Here is a 20,692-nt window from a genome sequence, read left to right as displayed (position 1 = left end):
TTTTCCTCCTCTCCCCTTTGCATTGCATTGCATTGAATTGTATAATTTTTTTTCTTTTTTCTGCTTTCACCATTTTTTCCACCCTTTTCAGATGCACCTTTACAAAATAGTCGTAACAAACAGTATTTTTTTTTTTTTTTTTTAATGTAGCAATTTTGGGTGCAAAAATGGTGAAAGCAGAAAAAGAAAAAAAAAAAAAAAAAGAAAGGAAAAAATAAAAGCACTACAGAGTGGAGAAAAATAGTGTTAAAGGGGCGGTTATAAATACTCGTTGTTAAATTAAAATGGAGAGAGAAGAAAAAGAAAATATAATAAAATAAAGCCCAGTATAAGTATAAAATAAAACCGAATTAAGAATAAAATAAAATGGGCACTCACTTATAGCTTATATATGTGTGCCTCCACCTCTGCAACCTAATATATAACCTATTTTTTCTGATTATATTTTCTTTTTCTTTACTCTTCACTTTAACCACACGCACATTTAAAACTGCCTTAAAACGCACATTTAAAACCGCCTTAAAATTTCTTAAAAAAAATTGAGAACACAAAAATACTCAATCCGAATTTACATGGCTTTGGTTCAGACCAAGAGAAGAATTAATAATGTGTTTTGTAAAAAGGTATAATAAAGGTGTATATATATACTTCTCAAAAAAAGGGTGTTACAAAAAAAAAAAAAAAAAAAAATTGTACTTTTTTTCACATGAATATAATGTGTGATAAATTGTACAACACAAAATAGGAGAAAAATGTAACGTGAATTTTTCATATGCCTTTGTAAGAAATTGTAACACATGAACAAATATTACTACACTCCTCCTATTTTCACCTTATCCAAAGTAAATAAACAAACCAATAAATAAGCTTCTATTTAAATATACACACATATGCGTACAGGCAAATAATATGATCAACATATATCCAAAAGACAAAAAAAAAAAAAAAAAAAAAAAAAAAAAAAAAAAAAAAAGACTATATAATACACTCCCCTCCCACTTCCGCCAATCCTATTTCTCCTTTTGATTAATTTCCCCAGCGGTTTAAACTGAATTGGAGTAAAAACAGGAAAAAAGAATTTTTCAAAGCAAAAGAAAGAAATAATTTTTTTTTTTTACATACACCAGCAAAAAATATTTACCGGTTTGTATGGATCTCACTTATATTTTTGCATGTTATCACAAAAAAAAACGTCTATAAACAAACAGTTTATTTTTTTATTTTTTTGCGCACATCATGTTTTGCCACGACAACTGTAAAGTAACATATTCATTTGCACATTTTTACATCTGAGTCCAAGTAGAGAAAACACATAAACAATGAAAAGTTGCCTCTTCTTGCTCCATCTGCAAGCAAATTGGATTTCTTCAAAGAAAAATTGGACTACATATAAATAAGAATGTTCTCTCACCCCTTCATTATTCTTGTCCGAACACTTAAAACGTGCTAAATTTTATTACTTCTTTCATTTTGTTTAACTTTATTTTTTTTTTTATTTTGAAAGGGACACACATAATTGTTATATTTCTACCTACGCAATGATGCATGGTTAAGCTCTCCTATTTTTGCAGAAAAAAAAAAAAATCTTCCTAAAATTCTTCCCCCCCATACCTATATTTCCATAAAATATATATGTACATATCACTAAGTTAACTTTGGAAAAAATCCTAAACAATGGAGGAATATTCTGTTAGCGAAAACTTAAAGCTAGACCATATGCACTTGAATAGGAAACTGTTAAGTAACAATGTAAAATAAGCAAAAGAAATAATAAAAAAAAAAAAAAAAAAAGTGAACGATCGCACAATGGGCCATTCATTTTATTCATTATCAAATTCATAACACCACCAAGTTCTTATGATGAGGCAATAAAAAATTTCATTTGACCATTAAATCATGACCATTGATTATATATGTGTTCATTTTGTGAACACCGTTTCTATATCTTCATGATATGGAACATAACACGTGTTAAAATTTTGCACATTTTGATGGTTTTTACCCGTTCTACATCCCTCACCGCGTCACTCTGCATATGTGCATATACATATATATATATATATATATATATATATATATATATATATTCCCCTTTTTGTGTTTTTCCTTCACCCCACCCCCATAAGACAAAACATTGTATGAACTACAATGGTATGTAGTGCCTGAACTCTCTGAGAAGGACCATAAAGGAAGCATGGGAAAAATATGCATTGTTGGAGGGAGTGAAATATACAGTGGTGCACCCTTCTTATCAGCCATGAGTACTTTGAGATTAGGAGCTGATTTGTGTTTCGTTATCACTTCAGAAGGAAGCGCAATTCCTATAAAGTGCTACAGCCCAGAGTTAATTGTATACCCATATTTACACAACAGAAAATCCAAAATAAATAATATACAAGATGGAGAATTAGGAAATTGTATTGAATATTTAATGAACAGAATTGATTGCTGTGTTATTGGACCAGGTTTGGGGACTATTGATGACTGTGTAACGAAAGCTTGTCTCATATATATTATAAAAAATTTCATAAAAAAAAATATATTCTTAATTCTTGATGCTGATATAATTCAATTTGTCTTAACAAATGAAGATATATTTTGTCAAATCAAGAATTATGAACATTGTATATTCACACCAAATCATAATGAGTATAGAAAAATGATTTCATATTTCACCCCAAATGAAAATGTGCAGTTTGATCAATTGACGTCAGATCAAATTATTATACATGCACATAACATGATGCGAATATTTAATGGTCCAAAAATATTGATTAAAGGATTTTATGATATTTTTATTTCCAAACATTTTTTTTTTGTTTCCTTTATTCATCCCCCTTGCTTAAAGAGGCCAGGTGGCCTCGGAGATATTCTCGTAAGACCCTTCACCTCCTGCACGTCTGTGTTTGTATCTGCAAACTTTTTCCATAACTGCTAATATGCCTTCAGCTTCTAATCTGTCTTCAGCTTCTAATCTGTTTGTAGCTGCTAACAAGCACACCCCTTGGTGCATTTTCCACCAAACCCATTTGTTTTTTTTTTTTTTTTTTTCTCTTCCCCCACGTGTTTACAGACAGGAGTACTAGCAGTTTTTCTCACATGGGGTATGAAAAAGAAAAATATTTTTTCTCTGACACTTAAGGAGATGCTCCATATGGAAAATGTGAACGAACAAAATGAATGTCTAGATATTCTATCCTCCTTTTGTGGAAGTTTTTTCCTAAAGTATGTATGCAAAGAAGAATTTAAAAATTATCATAGAGGACTTATAGCTTCAGACATTATCAAACGCATTCCATACCACTTTCACATTCTGTACGACACAATAAAATAAATGGCATTCAGGACTAACCATTAGTTCGATTACCTAAATTCAACGTAATTTTCTCCCAATGATCATAACAATTGAGTAACTCCTTATTTTGCATATTCATATTGATGTACTTTTATATCAGTACATCACTCACCCATGCACCCCACGGGGAATTGCTTATATTTTTTATTATACTCGTCTGTATATGTGCTAGTAGTTTGCACATTTGGTCGACATATGGATACAATAGATACACATACCGTACTACTATGCCATTTATCTAATTTTTTAATTAAGAGTTAACTTGTTTTTTGCACAAATGTGCAAATTGGATCAGACAAATGTGCAAATTGGGTCACACAAATGTGCAAATTGGGTCACACAAATGTGCAAATTGGGTCACACAAATGTGCAAATTGGGTCACACAAATGTGCAAATTGGGTCACACAAATGTGCAAATTGGGTCATACAAATGTTTAAATGTAGGGAATATGTCAAACATGCATAAGCTATTCTATGTATACACAAATTGTTAATCCAAGTTCGTGACTCTCACCCCTTTTCTTTTCTTATTCTTTTTTAATAATAATAATGGCCGTAGTGATAATAATGACAGTAGGAATAATAATAAATTCTATAAAACAACGTGACATTCTGTGAAATGAACATATACACACTCATATATTAAAAAAAAAAAAAAAAAAAAAAAAAAAAAGGGGATCAACACAGAATAGCCAAAATATTTCCCATTAACAAAAAAGGGAATAAAAAATGAGAATTTCGAAAAAAATAATAAAATAATAACGTAACAAAATAATACGGCAAATAACGTAAAAAAAAGTAACAAAATAATAAGTCAAATAACGTAAAAAAGTAACAAAAAAATGACGTGACAAAATAATGTACTAATAAAAATTGTGCAGACTGTGGCAAAGTGAATCAGAGTAATATAGGACAAATTAAAACCACTCGGAGAAAATGTGTTCCACAAGTTGTTGCACACAAAACGAGAAAAAAAAAAGAAAAGAAACAAGGGCGGTAAAGAGATTAAAAAAAAGAAAAAATTAGCTTGCTCAAATTGGCTTGCTCAAATTGGCTTGCTCAAATTGGCTTGCTCAAATTGGCTTCCTCAAATTGGCTTCCTCAAATTGGCTTCCTCAAATTGGCTTCCTCAAATTGGCTTCCTCAAATTGGCTTCCTCAAATGGGCTTGCTCAAATTGGCTTGCTCAAATTGGCTTGCTCAAATGGGCTTGCTCAAATGGGCTTGCTCAAATGGGCTTCATAAAATGAAACTGGGTAAACGCAAAACGGTACCTCACTGACTTTATAAATGCCTCCAAAAATAAAAGCCCAATTGAACATACACAAATGTATACAAAAAGATTGGCAAGGCAGCACCTGAGAAAATTGGTGTGCGGTGGGATGGTGCTGTCTCTGGTGCTGTCACTGGTGCTGTCACTGGTGCTGTCTCTGGTGCTGTCACTGGTGCTGTGCGAATCTAACTGACAATGTGGAAATCCATCAAGTCTTCCATGGAAAGGGAACTCTGGCTTGGGGCCTCCTCCTTCTCCTTGTCCTTGTACCACTTGGGAAAAGTGTAATGCTCGTACTGCAAAGAATTATATTCAGTAGATCTAGTCATGGAAATGGTGTTACTATCCCCCTCTCCCTTTGATATTACCTCCATAGAACCACCAATTGGGATGGTTTGAAAGCGTATGGATAAATTTAAAAGTAATTTTTTCCAACTTTTTGGAAGTTTCTTGGAATTTCTCAAAAGCAAAGCTCGTTTGTATCTGCTGTATGTAGATGCATATAATTTTTTCTGTTGATACATATGCTTGACATAATTTTTATCAATATCACTATAAAATAAATTCATATTCTTTGAAAATATGGAATAAAAACTATCAGTATATTCATGTTCATTCTCTTCATTTGGTGGATAAAAATATTCCTTTAAATCATCCAAATCATCCATGTCACTTTCTTCTTCATTATCATTTTTAATAGCATATTTTTTCAAAATCTCCATTTTTCTTTTTTCAAATGGTAAAAAAGAATTTCGTAAAGTATGAAATCCTACACCTAACAATGCTGCTTCTAATTCATCTCTTGGTTGCATAAATTCTTCAGCTGACAAGCGAAATGTTCCCCAATGAACACCTATCGCCATCTCAGCTTTTATATCACGCCATATCTTAACTGATTCCCATGGATGTACATGATGGTATTTTAAAGAATTATTCGGTTCATATGCACCAATAGATATTGCTGCTAAATGAAATGGGCCATGCAGTCGACCTATTTTTTTAAATTCTTCAAAATCTTCTTTTAAATATGCTGTATCTCCTGAAAAGTAAAATCTATGTTTTGGACCTTTTAATATTAAGGATCCCCACAAAGACTGATTTATATCACTATGGTTGTCTTTTCTACCTGACCAATGTAAGGTAGGTGCATAAATTATTTTGTATTTTAATACTTGCTTTTCCTCATTCTTACTATTCCATATACCATCTTTACATTGAAATTGTTTATGAGATATCCAACATGAAATCCATCTTTCATCTCCCCAAGATAATTCAAAAATTTTAGCAGGTTTACATCCTTCTCGTATAAAAAAACTAGCTGTACCTTCAGGTACATACCACATAACATGTTGGAACTTTTTTAACTTACATAAAATTCTAACATCTTCTTCCATAATATGATCATTATGATTATGTGAAACAAATACAGCATGTAGATCATCTGGTAAGTTGGAAATTTTACATGGAGATTTTGATATCCTTTCCCCTAACCCACCCATAATCTTAACATTTATCCAATTTATTAACGATCTAGTTATTCCTTTAAGACTTAATAACTCAATTTTAAATACTGGATCTACTAATATTTTAAATCCATCAACTACTACCAATCCAGTTGCATGGCCAAGCCATGTGTAATGTATACCGTAAAAATTTGGTTCATTTATATTATTTTTCTTATAAAAATGTGTATATATATCTGTCCTTTGTACAAATCGAGGTGATAACACTGGCATTTCTTTTTTTAAAATCATATTATCTACTTTTTGTGCCTTTCTATGATTCTTAAACCATGTAAATAAAAAACCATAAAATTTGGCATTTTCAATTATTTTCTCTACATCATCTTGAGTTATTACATCCCATGGATATATATACTCTTTATCTATTTTTATTGCTTTTGTTAAACTGTGTGGTGATATGGCTTGCTTTAGAAAACTTCGAAAATATACATAACATTCTGTAGATAATGCTCTCTGATGAAGAGAATAATCTAAACTTGTCTGTCTTAAATATTTCATGTTTTCTGAATATACACTTAAAAAATTATTATCTATAATCTCCGTTCCTGATACATTCTTTAGACGTATAGTGTTATTACTCTTTCTGTTTGGTGTATAAATAAATTCTTCGTCTTCAAAAGCGAAATTCTCTTTATCTCTGTTTTTCGAAAAATATGGCTTAACAAATGATTCACTCCTTTTTTCTCCCATGTTAGGAAAATATTTATCATAACCATAACTCTTACCATCATTCGTCGCATCCTTTTCCTCATACGCGTTCCAAATTCTCTTCCTTGTGATGTATAAAATTAATAAAAATACAATAAGAGACAAAACATTCTTTTGCCATTCCTTCCTTGGTTCGTTCTTCCATCCGTTCTTCCACCCGTTCTTCCTGCCGTTATTTCGCCCGTTATTCTTGCCGCTATTCCATCCATCCTTCGAACCATTCTCCGCTTCTCCATCATACAGAAATGGAAAAAACATCGTTCTTTTTTGTTTTACTTTTTTTGTATATTTTTTTCTCAACCCCTGCAATAACTTTATGTTATTGCCTTTTCTGTTTTTACTTCCATTCACTGCGCTCGTTACTATTTCTTCTCCCCCTTGCTGATACTCATTTTTTTCAAAATTTCTTACACCTCCTTGTTCATGCCCATCCTCAACCTCCTCTTCTAAACTACATTTTTCTCTAACTTCTCTTGGGATCATATTTTCCTACTTTCATGTGAAACATTGCCCTCCTGCTTGATGTAGCATGCTGGCTATGGCGATGATCGTTGAATCTATGCAAATGGGTATACACTTTGGAAAAAACTTGCCTTATTGACAATACAAAATTTTGTTCTGCTTAAACGAAAGTACCAACGTGAAAAAAAAAAAAAAAAAAAAAAAAAAAAAGTTCTCCACCTGTTTGGATATACTATCATTCGCTTACCTTCACTTGTACATGTATATATTATATAGGTTCTAATCGCACAAGCGAAAGAGGGAAGAAAAAAAAAAAATTCATTGCCTTTTTTCTTTTTGAACGCAATTTTTCATCTCTACATTTTAAAATTGAATTTTCTTTTTCTCATTTTTTTAAATAGTTCCTAATACTTTTCTATATTTTTGTGTTGTGTATCTTATCTGTGCTATATCCGTTATTACCTTTGTTCCTAGGCAAAATTTGGAATATATAGATTTTGCTCGCTCCAAATGATATATACTAAAATGTAAAAGTAAGAATATACACATATATGTAATATGTACCATTAGGTACTCAATTGCAGTTTGGAGTTACATTTCAAATGAAAAAAAGGCGTTATATATATATTGAAAAAAAAGTGTACGTCACAGTGATTATTTTACAATATATTATATGTATAACACTTCTACATATAACTTCACTGCACGTTTTAGAAAAAATGGAAAAAAAAAAAAAAATTTCTACTAATTTTTTTTTTTTCTTTTTTACATGTTTTATTTAAGCATTTTCCGACGTTAATTTGCTGAGTTCTTTTATTTTTTTTTGATAATCTATATGATTTTTTTTTTTTTTTTTTTTTTTTTTTTTTACACATATATATATACACATATAGTTTAGCCTTTGATACACACAATTGTAAAATTAAGGGCAGTTACAGGAGAAAAAAAAAAAATTTATAAAACTGGCCTTAAAAAAAATAGAGGTGTTTAAAAAATATAGATTTAAAAACGTTTTCACAAAACATATATAAATATATATCTAAAAGGCATCTCTAGGGAAAAAAAAAAAAAAAAAAAAAAAAAAAAACATCCTTTAAAAAATAGATCTATAATATACAAGAATTTTAAAAAAATTATGAGTTAATTAAAATGGAATCAATGGATTAAATTTGGGTATATAATTTTAGTAGAACGTTGCAGTAACAAGGTGGAACCACAAGAAAATTTCATAAAAAGGTTAAGATCCTGGAGATCATTAAACATATCTACATGATAGCAGCGCACATGCGATGGATCAAAATCTAATGGAAAAAACTTTTTTTTTTTTCCATTTTTATGATATTTGTATATTATTTCCCTTTTCGCACTCCACAAATGTGCATATGAACACATATGTCCCATGTTACATACTTAAATTGTACACACCAATGAATGACATTAGAACAAGCGTAACATATCTATGTGCTAGAGGTGGCTTTCATTTTCAGAATTTCCAGAATTTCCAGAATTTCCAGAATGATTTTTTGATTTAAATGTACAATATATAGCATTTGTGAAAAGCACCGCGATTCTGTCAATTTTAAAAGTGGAAACATGTATATTTTTAAATTCACTTCGTGTATGGTATTCGTAAAGGGGTAAGTTTATATTTAAAAAAAAAAAAAAAAAGGAAAGAAATCGAAATAGAAATCCAAATATATGCAATTCTTGATTTTACAGGGCGCATGGGGGGAGGAAAAAGTGTTTGAAGAAGCAACATAGAATTCATGTTTGCATGTGTACAATAAGCCCTTCTAAGGCATTGAAATATTGAAAAATATGAGGAAACTATTCATTTAACACTTACCAGGAACACTACCCATTGCAAAACATAGTCAGGTGTATACATATTAGTCCAATTCTTTCTTCTACCATTATAATTCATCCTTCTCCCCGTACGTAATTATAATAATTCTCCAACGCGTTAACATTTTTCTGATATCTTGCTTCCGAAGCAACATGGAGCCTTTTTTCCATTTGTTCTATTTTTTCTTCTAACGTTTTTATCTTGTCGTTAAGACAGTTTCTATCCTTTTCCAGAATTATCATTCGGTTTGCTGAAAAAAAAAAAAAAAAAAAAAATGTACACACAAGGTGAAAAAGCATTAGGTATGAATTTTTTTGAATCCACGCAAATATGCCCTCTAATGAACAAACTCTCAAACACACATATATACACACATGTATATATATATATATATATATATATATATATATATATATATATATATATATATATACATTTTAAGTACCTCCCGTATTTTTATACACGCTCGACCGAATTTCATCTCCACTACAGTTTTGCACTCACCTTCAATATCCTGACGTATACCGGAATATATTTCTAACACTGTTCTCTCTTGGAAAGTCATTACACACTTAAAATTGTTAAGAAGGTCCTCATTTTCAGAAAAGTAATTAAGATAATCGGTAAACCCATTTGTCAGTCTTTTAAATATGTAATGTATTGTGTACAAAACATTCTGAACAAAAGCGGAAATTAAAAAAAAAAAAAAAATAAATAAATAAAATAAATGTTAGCTAGCTAAAAAATGGCTAGTTTAACTTTTTTTTTTTTTTTTTTTTTTTTCCTTTAATCTATAACGGTATGTACAAAAGTGGGTAGTATCTATACACGGTGAAGTATAAATGGTACCACGCTTGTTGTAGTGATAGTACAGATAAATATGTTCTTTGTTAATATATTTTATTGGTCATAGTACATTTTGAACATTTGTAAAATTTTATACTAATTTTATATACCTTCCATTTGAGAGAAGTAGCCAACATATTTGTCCCACTCTTTCTATGTACGACCTGAATGTGTACCCAAAATTCTAGTAAAATATGAAATATTTGTTTATTCTTCTTTACGTGAGTTTTGATTAGCTCCAATGATGAATCTCTTTCTACCCACTGCAAGAGGATATTTAACACCTGCATTCAGGTTTCACGTGGTTAAAAGGGTACCCCTATATATATGTATATATTCTCATATATACATGCATACACATGTAAATATACGCATGCATAAGAGTATTTCCCTTGTGCACAATTCCTGCTAGTGCATATATACACACACACGTGCACATACACATATACACATATATACGTAATAATGTCGTCGAAACGCCCTTTCAGCTTGTAAATAAAACACGTAACCCCTTCGGCAGTGTGAGAAACTGTACCGCTGTTTCAAGACAGGTGACGAGGCCTCTAGCAATTTTCAGAAAGTGTAAGAAGGAAATACCTTGGACAAATTTTTTAAAATCATATAAATTATTCAACAAAGACATATTTAAAAACTTCAAAAAGAGTAAATAGAAGAACTTGTTCTCAAGTAAGAATATTTTTTTTTTCAATTCATGCTGTATTATATAATTAACGAAAGGGAGTAAAATATTCACGTTCTCATTATTTAAATTAATTTTTATGAATGTGTATAGTATACCAAAATAGTATAGCTTTAATAAATTATGTCCTTCCTTTTTTTTTACGCTTTCACATTGTTTATTCTTATCAAGTTCTAAATAATGTTTTTCTATAATCTTGATAAGTTCTACAGTAAAATATTCCTTACACACTTCTTCATTATAAAAGCACAAACTAAATAAAACTTCAACATATTTTACGTATAAATAGTTTTCTCGTTCTTCATTCGTTCCTTGAATTGCAATATGGCTCATTATGGGTATCACCTTTTCTGCAATTTTTTTTTGTTCACTTGTAGTTGAACAGTTCCTATTACTGATGATCCCGTTGATAATGTCGAAGCATGACAAGTGCAGCATTTTTTTTTCATCTGTTCTTGAAAAAAAAAAAAAAAAAATAAAGGAAAATAAACTTGGATGATGCGAGAAATAGGCTGAGACGAGGGAAATAAACTGGGAAATGTTCTAAAATTCGAAGTGATGAGAAAAATGTACATCATGTTGAGATATATATATATATATATATATATATATATGTGTACACCATAATCACACACATGTTTTGTGCATATCATTTGTGGTACCGTGGAGGGGAGAACTATTGTGGTCTAAAAAGTTCAGAGACAAGTCCAAAATATTGCGAACCATGTTTTTTGCTTCTCTATTCATTTCCTCGTTTTTGCGAAACTTCATCCACGGAATGTTGGGAAAACGACTCAAACTTTCGTGACTCCACAAATTTTCATGTCGTTCTGAAGAGTCAAGTCCACACAAGTGCAATTCACCATCCTGATTCAGCACAGCTTGCAGTATATTTTGCAAGATGCAGAAAAAGACGCAAAGAAAATCAGAAAATGGTGAATTTTTCGTACACTCATTGTTGCAAAAGTTAGCCGACTGAACAAGACAATTTACATGAGTGATTAATTTATTTATGTTTTCAAAAAATAAATTGTCCTCAATATGCAATCCGTTTCTAATGTGATAACTAAATAACAGAGAATCAATGCAAATACTGCATTCCTCAATTATGCACGAAATTAACCTTAACATGTGAATACAAGATGAATCGAAATTTTCTTTTTTAACCTTATCATATACAATTCCTAGCATAGAGTTCATAAATTGTAGCTCACTCTTAGATGTGAATATATTCACCTTTTTCAAATTTCGCACAATCACATTTATTATTACTTGAATAAGTAAGGAATTTTTGTAAGAACCATTAAATTGCAGTAGTATCTTCGATGTTATAAACTTATTTAGGATTCCACATTTTATTATATCTCCATCAAATTCTTTTCGTTCACTTAATAAAAGAAAACTATGAATAATGTCCTCATCTAATTCCTCATTCTGACCATATGCAATTCTCAAAGTCTCTATAATCTTCCCTTCACGTATAATCATAAAATACAAGTGTGGGAAGCAGTTGTCTTTTATTAGCCTGAGTCGAAACAATCGCATGAACGTGCTCATGTAAAAAGTGAGAACATGCGGTCTGTACATCCAAAGTGAAGAAAAAAAGGGACACAATCGGTCAAATACTCCCACTGAAGGAATATCCAAGGAGCGGCAAAGGAAGATACTAAGCTGACAATACTACTTCTAAATTCTGCTGGAAAAAAAAAAAAAAAAATTACTTTAATGCACCCCCAATTACCTTAATGTGGACACCAGGAATGCATTCAAATATTTCACTATAGACACAATCAAGCAATATGATTCATCTGAATTTGTTGTGTCTCCCTTTTCCTTTTGTTTCCTCTTCTTCAAATGAATGACTAAATCTAGCAAACATAAAAAGTACTGTTTGGTCTGGTTTACATATGATTCTTCCTCAATTATGTTTGTCTTTACAAATGACGTAGATGCATTTTTAAAATGCTGAAGCAAAATATGTTCATAAAATTTTTCATTTATACTCTCCTTAAAATTACTTATGAGTAATGCTAACAAACTGTTTATATTTTCTAGCTCTGTACATGTAAAAAATTTGTTCTTTTCATAAAATTCTAAAAGAAAATGGTTTATTTTTTCTTGCACATGGTTAGGCAAATCTTTAATATTTTCACTTTTGACAATTTCACAAATTTGATGAAGGATCACTTCTTGAGAAGTGTTCATATTGAGCCTTAAGCTCGCCATGAGTATAGAAAGTTATATAATATATAATGTGGGGAATTTTTTCTTTTACATTAAAGGAATATTTCCACAAGCTCTTTTTACTTATTCGTGAGTATGTTTACAAATATATACATCCTTCATTTGTCCGAAATTCATATAATTCTACATTTATTTATCTTTCTTATTTGACCAATGTGAAAACGTCCATCATAGATATTCAGAAATTATTTTTTCCAACCCGAGAATATTCTCAAGGGTTCCTTAAAAACACATTTGCCCCTTACAAATATTCATGCTCCTTACAAATGTGTGCATTGCTTTTTAATGTCATGCATGATAAGAAAAATAATAATAAAATGGAAAGTGACACAGAGGACATTGCAGACAAGAGTAAGATAAGTAAAATATAGTACCAGCACGTAGTCTTTCTTTTCTTTTTCTTTTTCTTTTTAAATTCATATAAAAAAAACATAAAAAGGAATGTAGATATACTTTCTGAAACATGGATAAGTGAGGAAAAATAAAAAAAAAAAAAAAAAAAAATTCTGAGGGCGGTAGAATTTCACCCATTATTTGTCCAAAAACCTTTTCCTCTTTTTTTTTTTTTTTTTTTTTTTTTTCATTTTCTATATCCGCGTTTGTATATTTTTGGCATGATTTCCCAAAATGGACATCAAAATGAAAATAAAATTTATAACTAAACGAAGCAAAGAGTAAACATTTCACCTGAAAAGTAAAACGAACGGTATTCTTCAAATTAACAAAATGGATGAACCAGACGTGTGTCCTTATGAGAAACTACAGCAGATATCCCCCAAGAAGAGAAATGACTATACCAACATTTACAATTCACATAAAGAAATGAAATATGAAATAACCTCATCGAATAAGTTGCACAAAGACCACACAATCCATGAAGAAATGAAATCCATTGATAAACAACATACATACAAAAATAATCCCTTAAATGAACACAATGCTGAGTATACAAATGTATGCAATATACAAAAGGAGGATATAAAAATTAAGAAAAACAGTATAGATTTTGATACTTTAAATGAAAGTATATTCAACATAAATATCGAAATTAGAGAGAAAGACATAGCTGAAAAAAGTTCTTCTAAGTATGCAATCCCAGAGGAAGGTTCTGAAATTGAGTTCACATATGAAAACATGGAAGAAATGGGGAGAGGAGAAAACATGGATCAGGACGATATAAATGTTAAGGAAGAGGAAAAACATGGGGTATACGAAAAAAACAAAAAAATGGGAGAAAAATTCAAAAGAGACAATTTGATAACCGTTAAACGTTTGAAAAAAAACGATACAAAAGAGAAGAAAAGGAAAAAATTGAAGCGTTCCATGAGTACTAATGATAATGAACAGAACTTCTCGGATGAATTTCTAGATGATGTTAACGAAATTTTACAAACAAGAACTAATGAACGAATGGAAAAAAAAAATAAAACTATATACATCCTACAGCACAGACAAAGAATAAAACAAAAAAAAGATGAAAAAAAAAACAGAAAAAATCATAATTATAAACCTAATTTAAAAAACAATTTCTTGAACATTAGTAAGACCACAAAGGACAATGCTAAGAGAGCCAGTGTTGCAACAGTTATGTTGGAGAATATGACTAACACAGATCCAGACAGTGACATCAGTAGTGAAAACAGTGATGGATCAAACCATAGAGATAATAATACTAACCCACATAAAGCTAATATTTCCGATTATTCCACAAAATTATCTTCCCACATATACTAAAAATGATTATCTTATTTCTATAAGCAGTAGACTTAAATAAGCCTAATATCCACTGTGAAGGGAAACTAACGATACCATTTTGATTTTGCAAACCGAACAACAATAACAAGAATAGAAAAAAAAGTACTTAGTAATTGTGTTCAGCATTTTCTCCTCTTTTGTTTTTCACTATTTTGAATATTTCCACTTTTTTTTTTTTTTTTCACCATTTTGAGTATTTTCACTTTTTTTTATTTTCACAATTTTGAGTATTTTCACAATTTTGAGTATTTTCACAATTTTGAGTATTTTCACAATTTTGAGTATTTTCACAATTTTGAGTATTTTCACAATTTTGAATATTTTCACAATTTTGAGTATTTTCACAATTTTGAGTATTTTCACAATTTTGAATATTTTCACAATTTTGAATATTTTCACCTTTATTTTTTTTTTCCCCAACCACTTCTTCCCACACCGGTATCCCAATTTTTTGTGTGCAAAAAATTTATGTGAATTATAACCTCAGTCCTTGTTAATTAAACACCTAACTAATTTTAAACATGAGGACATTTCTTCCCCTCTTTTTGAATAAGTAAAAAGGAAAAAGTATACATAATATTTCTATTGTTATAGAATTAATTTCCCTTTTGTATGTTAATACAAAATCGGTACTGTGTGTATATTTATATGTATACAATAGTGACAGGAGAGGGCGGAGGGAGCGATATTATAGTTTACGTTTCGTCTGCAATATTGCCACACCACCGTTAAATTTGGACAAAAAAAAAAAAAAAAAATGTTCACTTGTGTAAACGTTAAATGGAGGAATACTCAAGAAAATGATATTATTTGATCTAAGTATAGTTTAAAATTGCATCTCCTTCTTTGATGTACTATTTTGTAAGTCTCTCACGGGTCTTTTTTTTTTTTTTTTTTTTTTTTTTTTTTTTTTTTTTTTTTTTTTAGTTCTTGCATATTTTTTTTCCCCTGTGGGGNCTCACGTTTTTTTTTTTTTTTTTTTTTTTTTTTTTTTTTTTTTTTTTTATATGTCCTACTGCACTTTTTACGCCACAGGGAGGGGGAAGGCATGCAAAAAGTGAATATTGAATTTTTTTTCTCTCCTTTTTCTCGTTCCTTTTTTTCCCTCCCTTTTCTCGCTCCTTTTTCTCGCTCCTTTTTTTCTCTCCCTTTTCTCGCTCCTTTTTTTCTCTCCCTTTTCTCGCTTCTTTTTTTCTCTCCCTTTTCTTGCTCCTTTTTTTCCCTCCTTTTTTATCCCCTTCTGCGATTCTGGCACGAGAGGATGTACTAGCCAAATGATGGCATACGAACACCAGACAGATCCACTCACATGTGAAGATTAAAAGAAAGAACCCTCTTCTTCATAAAAAGAGTCACTCCCCTCTTGAAATTCACATTCGTGTCATTTTGCAAACTAAAATGAAAACGCATAAAGAAAAAACATTAAAGATAAGCAACGTGTATCTATATAAAGACAATCAATTGGAGCTCATAAAAGAATTAGAAAATGTCTTCATAAGGGGAATATTCACATGTGGTCATAGTATAAATATTTTGTTAGATCCAAAAGATGGAGTTACACATAATAATACATTTATAAAGTTGGATAACCAGACATCGAATGGAACATGTAGCAGTGGAAAAAGTTACTTAAACATATCCCACAAGGGTGCAAACGATTCAGAATTTCTAACAAAGGACTTTGTTTTATATACATTTGAAAATAGGAAATCAAAAAGTGCGAGCGGTGGAGCATCACACAATGGAGAAATAGCTACATCTTGTGAAAATCTTACTAATAACAATTCATCAAAAGTATTACAAAGGAGAGAAATAAAAAACAAACTCGTGAATAATGGAAGAAATTCTATGTGGCATTTCACTCTTCCAAATTCGAATTACATTTCAAATGAGGAAATGGCAAATATTTCACCAATCATAGACGCACAAAATTACGCAAAATGTCTACCCCAAAATACAAAGAAAATTTTTCTAGGGGAATATCAATTTTATGGAATTGATGAAGAAAAAAAAATTTTAACATGGCACACAGATGTTCATACAAAAGATAAAATAATTTATAACTATCACACAAAATTTGTTACCTACATAAATCTTTTTGAAAAAATAAAAGTTGTAGATATATCATGTGGACAAAGTCACACTCTGTTTCTAACTCAATGTAAAAATTGCTATGCCATGGGAAGTAATGACAATTACCAAATATCCTCAGAAAAAATAAATAATAATAAAATTTGTTTTTACTCTACTCCTCAACTGATTAGATTAGATAAAGATGTTGTTAAAAAAGTTAAATGTATTTCTGCAGGATATTCACATAATATAATTTGCACATATCGAAATGAGGTGTACGGATGGGGAAATAATCTGCACGGTCAGCTATTTCTGAACAAGCAATTTGTAAAATCTCCTACTCTTATATTAAATCCGAACATATGGACCAACTTGATGATAAAAAAAAGGAAACTTAAAAAGGAGATACTCAAAAATAATTTCGCACGTGCAACTAGCCAAATTGGAAATGATACAGAGTGCAAATGCAAAGAAGAAATAAATAACTACATCTTTTCTTCTTCCCTCTCCCCCTTCTCAATCAATGAACAGAAGAAATACACAGTAGAACCCATGAAAAGGGATAAATTGTGGAATGTAAAACTAATCAAATGCATTGATGAAGAATGTGATAAAATAAAAAAAAGGAAAGAAAAAAAAAAATTTCAAATTGGAAAAATATGTTGTGGATTTTCTTTCTCTTGTCTACTTTTGAAAAATAAAAACTGCTACGTAATTGGAAAAACAAATGTAACATGTCCCAGTGAAGCAGAAAAAATAAATACCCTTGTAAGGATAAATAAAAAAAAATACATAGACGACGTTTACTGTAATTTTTTTAACATCATTCTTGTACATAATTTTAAAATAGAAAAAATCATCCCCAGAATTATTCATCCCAATTCTGAAAAGACCATTTTAATTTACACAAATTTACCCCTTAAGGATTTTCTGAATTATAGGATCAAATTGAACCATAGATATGCACATAAATGGGAGAACATAGATGCCATCAGTGAAAAATCTTCCGATTGCAAAAATGATGAAACATCAACTCATGTGGATTTATATGTATGCTATCAAAACGAGACTGGAAATGGAGAGAATAAGCACGGACGCACAAGTTGCGACAATTGTAGAAATGGAAAATATCCTGGGAGTAACAGAGGGGGAGATCAAAAATTGAGAAATAAGATGGACATATATACTCACGCATTAGAAGAAAAAAAAGAAATATATTGTGGATCTTACAAAATGAAAGAAAGGGAAATGAACAAACAACTGTTTTTAAAATTGTATAATGAAAAACATTGTATAGAGAATAATCAATGTAGTATTGTGCTATCTGAATATAAAGGACAAGTGATTCATCTATCCCCTAACAATTGCGCACTAATGAAAAATATAAAATTAAAAGTTAAAATTAAGAAGGTACCTATCAGTGTACAACCATATGACATATACATTCTTTATCATTTCACAGATGAGTATCAAAATGAAATTTTTAAATTTAGCAAAGGAAAGCTTAGAAGAGGTGGAACTTACATTTATACAAAATTCCCTTGCTTAAGACAAGAAAATTTTTTTAAATCTACAAATCAAACATTAACTAAAATTAATAGCAAGGATATTATTTATACCAAGTGTGATACTGGAAACACTCTTGAAGAAAAATATCCCAGAGGACAGAACCCGATCCTCATAAACACATTTACAAAATGTAACGTTTACTACTCCCTTGGATATAATTTCTATCCACATTCTCTCCCAATAACAATAATCAAACCAGAAATATTAAACATTGTGCCAGATTTTATTTACATACATGATAAGAAACTGATTCATATAAACATGATGCATTTATGCAGTAACTTTGAATTCATTTATGTCACTTTGTCTAATCCCACATTTTCCATTATACGTAAAAAAGCTCATTACAATTCGACGCAAGGAAATTTCTTTTTCTCCTCCCCCTTAATTCCGATTGGGAAATTTAAAAAGGCTAATCTAGGTAATGCAAAAAAAAAAAAAAAAATGGAAAGTGCAAATGAGCGGAAAAGTGGCGCAAAATTGGCAGAAAAATGAGAGATACAGTAAAATAGCGCGAACGGAACATGCGCTCAGTAGAGAGCATAAAAAAGAATAAAAAAAAAATAAAAAAAAAAAAATAAAAAATAAAATTCAAATACTTAACATTGAATGAAATTCCCTCCTTTTTATCATTTTACACATCTTTGTCAATATGTAAACTAACTTGGGCACTTTCAGATTTCATAAAATTCCACGTATTCGTCTCGTACAATAATGTTGAATACAGTCAAAACGAAATTATTCTGACCATTTCAAATGTCAGTTCATAGGTAAGAGAACGGAACTTAAAAATGGGTAGCGTGAGGTTAAGGAGATTGAGGTAAAATGAGACACACTCTCCTCCCTATGCATAACCGTATATCCATTCTTAAGAAGTGCAAATTTTTAAACTGCATCGAAAATAGGAAAATATACACGTTACATGCACATGTGCATACTCGTGTATGTTTACTTTTTTTTTTTTTTTTTTTAACACTGTTTGATTACTTAATTTTGACTCAAAAACCCTCCACATGCTACAAATTTGTGCATTCATTTTTTCCCTTCACATTACACTTATACAAATAAGTGTAAATTATCAAAAGGATGAGAAGGAAAACGTGGATATTTGTCTGCATTGGATGGTGTACAATATATGGCAATTTTATGACTTACTGTTTTGCTTTCTATTACTCTATGGATTTCTTTCTTTTTTATTTCATTTTATTATTTAATTTTTTTTTTATTTTATCTTATCTTATTTTATTATTTTATTTTATTTTATTTTTTTTTTCACTAGACTACACCTTATTTCATTATATTATATTTAATTATTTTGCTAATAATTAAGTGTCACATATGTTTTTAGTTTAAATATGTATATTAGGGGGAAAAAAAAAGGGAAAAAAAAAAAGGGAAAAAAAGGCAGTTACAAAAAATAAATAAATTCATAAAGTTTTTTTTAAAAAAATGCAACACAAGCTTATGATCTTCTTGTGCGTGTACAAGAACACGGAGAACTATTCTCAAATAAAACGGAAATTAATTATGTTTTTCTCCAGCACATACTTAAATACAAATTAAGTGCATTTTCTAATACCCCTTCCTTGTGGTTATATCTACGAAAAAAAAAAAAAAAAAAGGTAACAAAAAATAAAAAAAAGCATACATATTTGAAATGTAATCGAAATTTAACAAACACAGAAATGTGTCTATTTCTATGTCTATTTCTGTGTCTATATCTATATCTACGTGCACATGTTTTCATTGCTGCACGAATGTTGGCAGGGAGGACCCTTTCCTCATCTACTTACATCCTCTATTTCTAATTTTTTCGCGTTATTGATATCTTCTTGTGCCTCCTCGTCTGACTCATCATCCAAAAATTCAACGCCATTCTGTCCATCATCATCGAAAATATCCGTTTCATTAATTTTGGCAGTTTCTGGTAATTCACCATGCGTTTTTAGACTCCTTGCTTCGTCAGGTGTGTATCTATTTTGGGAGGATGGCGTGGTGCAGTGAGGAAAAAAATAAATAATACATAAATAAATATACAAATAAATATAAAAATATATATACAAATAAATATACAAATAAATATACAAATAAATGTACAAATAAATGTACAAATAAATGTACAAATAAATGTACAAATAAATGTACAAATAAATGTACAAATAAATGTACGAAAAATATATGCATAAATTAAATAAAACATAATTTATCTTACACATTTTTTTTTTTTTTTTTTTTTTTTTTTTTTTTGTTTTTTCCCATGCATATTTTTTCACACAAAAAAGAATATTCATGGGGTAAACATATTAATGCTTTCTTTAATTTTTTCATATAGTAATAA

At 30.0% G+C, this 20,692-nt stretch overlaps 6 protein-coding genes across 6 annotated transcripts in view; 3 read left to right on the top strand and 3 right to left on the bottom strand.

Annotated features, from left to right (window-relative positions):
- Nucleotides 1-1,674: 1,674 nt before the first annotated feature.
- PGO_094010 (carbohydrate kinase) lies at nt 1,675-3,334 on the top strand (the record flags this gene model as incomplete). The annotated part of the gene is made up of 3 exons (XM_028687989.1): nt 1,675-1,741; nt 2,127-2,875; nt 3,074-3,334. 3 exons carry the CDS (start codon nt 1,675-1,677, stop codon nt 3,332-3,334), a joined length of 1,077 nt encoding a protein of 358 aa, XP_028543790.1.
- Nucleotides 3,335-4,813: 1,479 nt separating this feature from the next.
- PGO_094000 (hypothetical protein, conserved) lies at nt 4,814-7,342 on the bottom strand (the record flags this gene model as incomplete). The annotated part of the gene is made up of 1 exon (XM_028687988.1): nt 4,814-7,342. One exon carries the CDS (start codon nt 7,340-7,342, stop codon nt 4,814-4,816), a length of 2,529 nt encoding a protein of 842 aa, XP_028543789.1.
- Nucleotides 7,343-9,241: 1,899 nt separating this feature from the next.
- PGO_093990 (hypothetical protein, conserved) lies at nt 9,242-12,939 on the bottom strand (the record flags this gene model as incomplete). The annotated part of the gene is made up of 6 exons (XM_028687987.1): nt 9,242-9,417; nt 9,672-9,843; nt 10,124-10,297; nt 10,570-11,063; nt 11,376-12,238; nt 12,455-12,939. The coding sequence occupies 6 exons, from the start codon at nt 12,937-12,939 to the stop codon at nt 9,242-9,244; spliced, it is 2,364 nt and encodes a 787-aa protein (XP_028543788.1).
- A 744-nt stretch (nt 12,940-13,683) lies between these two features.
- On the top strand, nt 13,684-14,691 carry PGO_093980 (hypothetical protein, conserved; the record flags this gene model as incomplete). The annotated part of the gene is made up of 1 exon (XM_028687986.1): nt 13,684-14,691. One exon carries the CDS (start codon nt 13,684-13,686, stop codon nt 14,689-14,691), a length of 1,008 nt encoding a protein of 335 aa, XP_028543787.1.
- A 1,419-nt stretch (nt 14,692-16,110) lies between these two features.
- Nucleotides 16,111-19,124, top strand: PGO_093970 (hypothetical protein, conserved; the record flags this gene model as incomplete). Its single annotated transcript, XM_028687985.1, has 2 exons — nt 16,111-18,775; nt 19,033-19,124. The coding sequence occupies 2 exons, from the start codon at nt 16,111-16,113 to the stop codon at nt 19,122-19,124; spliced, it is 2,757 nt and encodes a 918-aa protein (XP_028543786.1).
- Nucleotides 19,125-19,946: 822 nt separating this feature from the next.
- Nucleotides 19,947-20,692, bottom strand: part of PGO_093960 (translation initiation factor eIF-1A) — a gene marked incomplete at both ends in the record, with an annotated part of 2,139 nt that continues 1,393 nt past the window's right edge. Inside the window, 2 exons of the mRNA XM_028687984.1 lie at nt 19,947-19,952; nt 20,148-20,328. Of these exons, the coding sequence (XP_028543785.1) occupies nt 19,947-19,952; nt 20,148-20,328 (187 nt within the window). The remainder of the gene's footprint in view (nt 19,953-20,147; nt 20,329-20,692) is intronic.

The sequence above is a fragment of the Plasmodium gonderi genome (assembly GCF_002157705.1).
Source record: "Plasmodium gonderi DNA, contig: Chr09, whole genome shotgun sequence".
In the NCBI taxonomy this organism is placed as follows: Eukaryota; Apicomplexa; class Aconoidasida; order Haemosporida; family Plasmodiidae; genus Plasmodium; species Plasmodium gonderi.
Note: the sequence above shows the minus strand (reverse complement) of the source record. Positions and strands in the feature narration are given on the sequence as shown.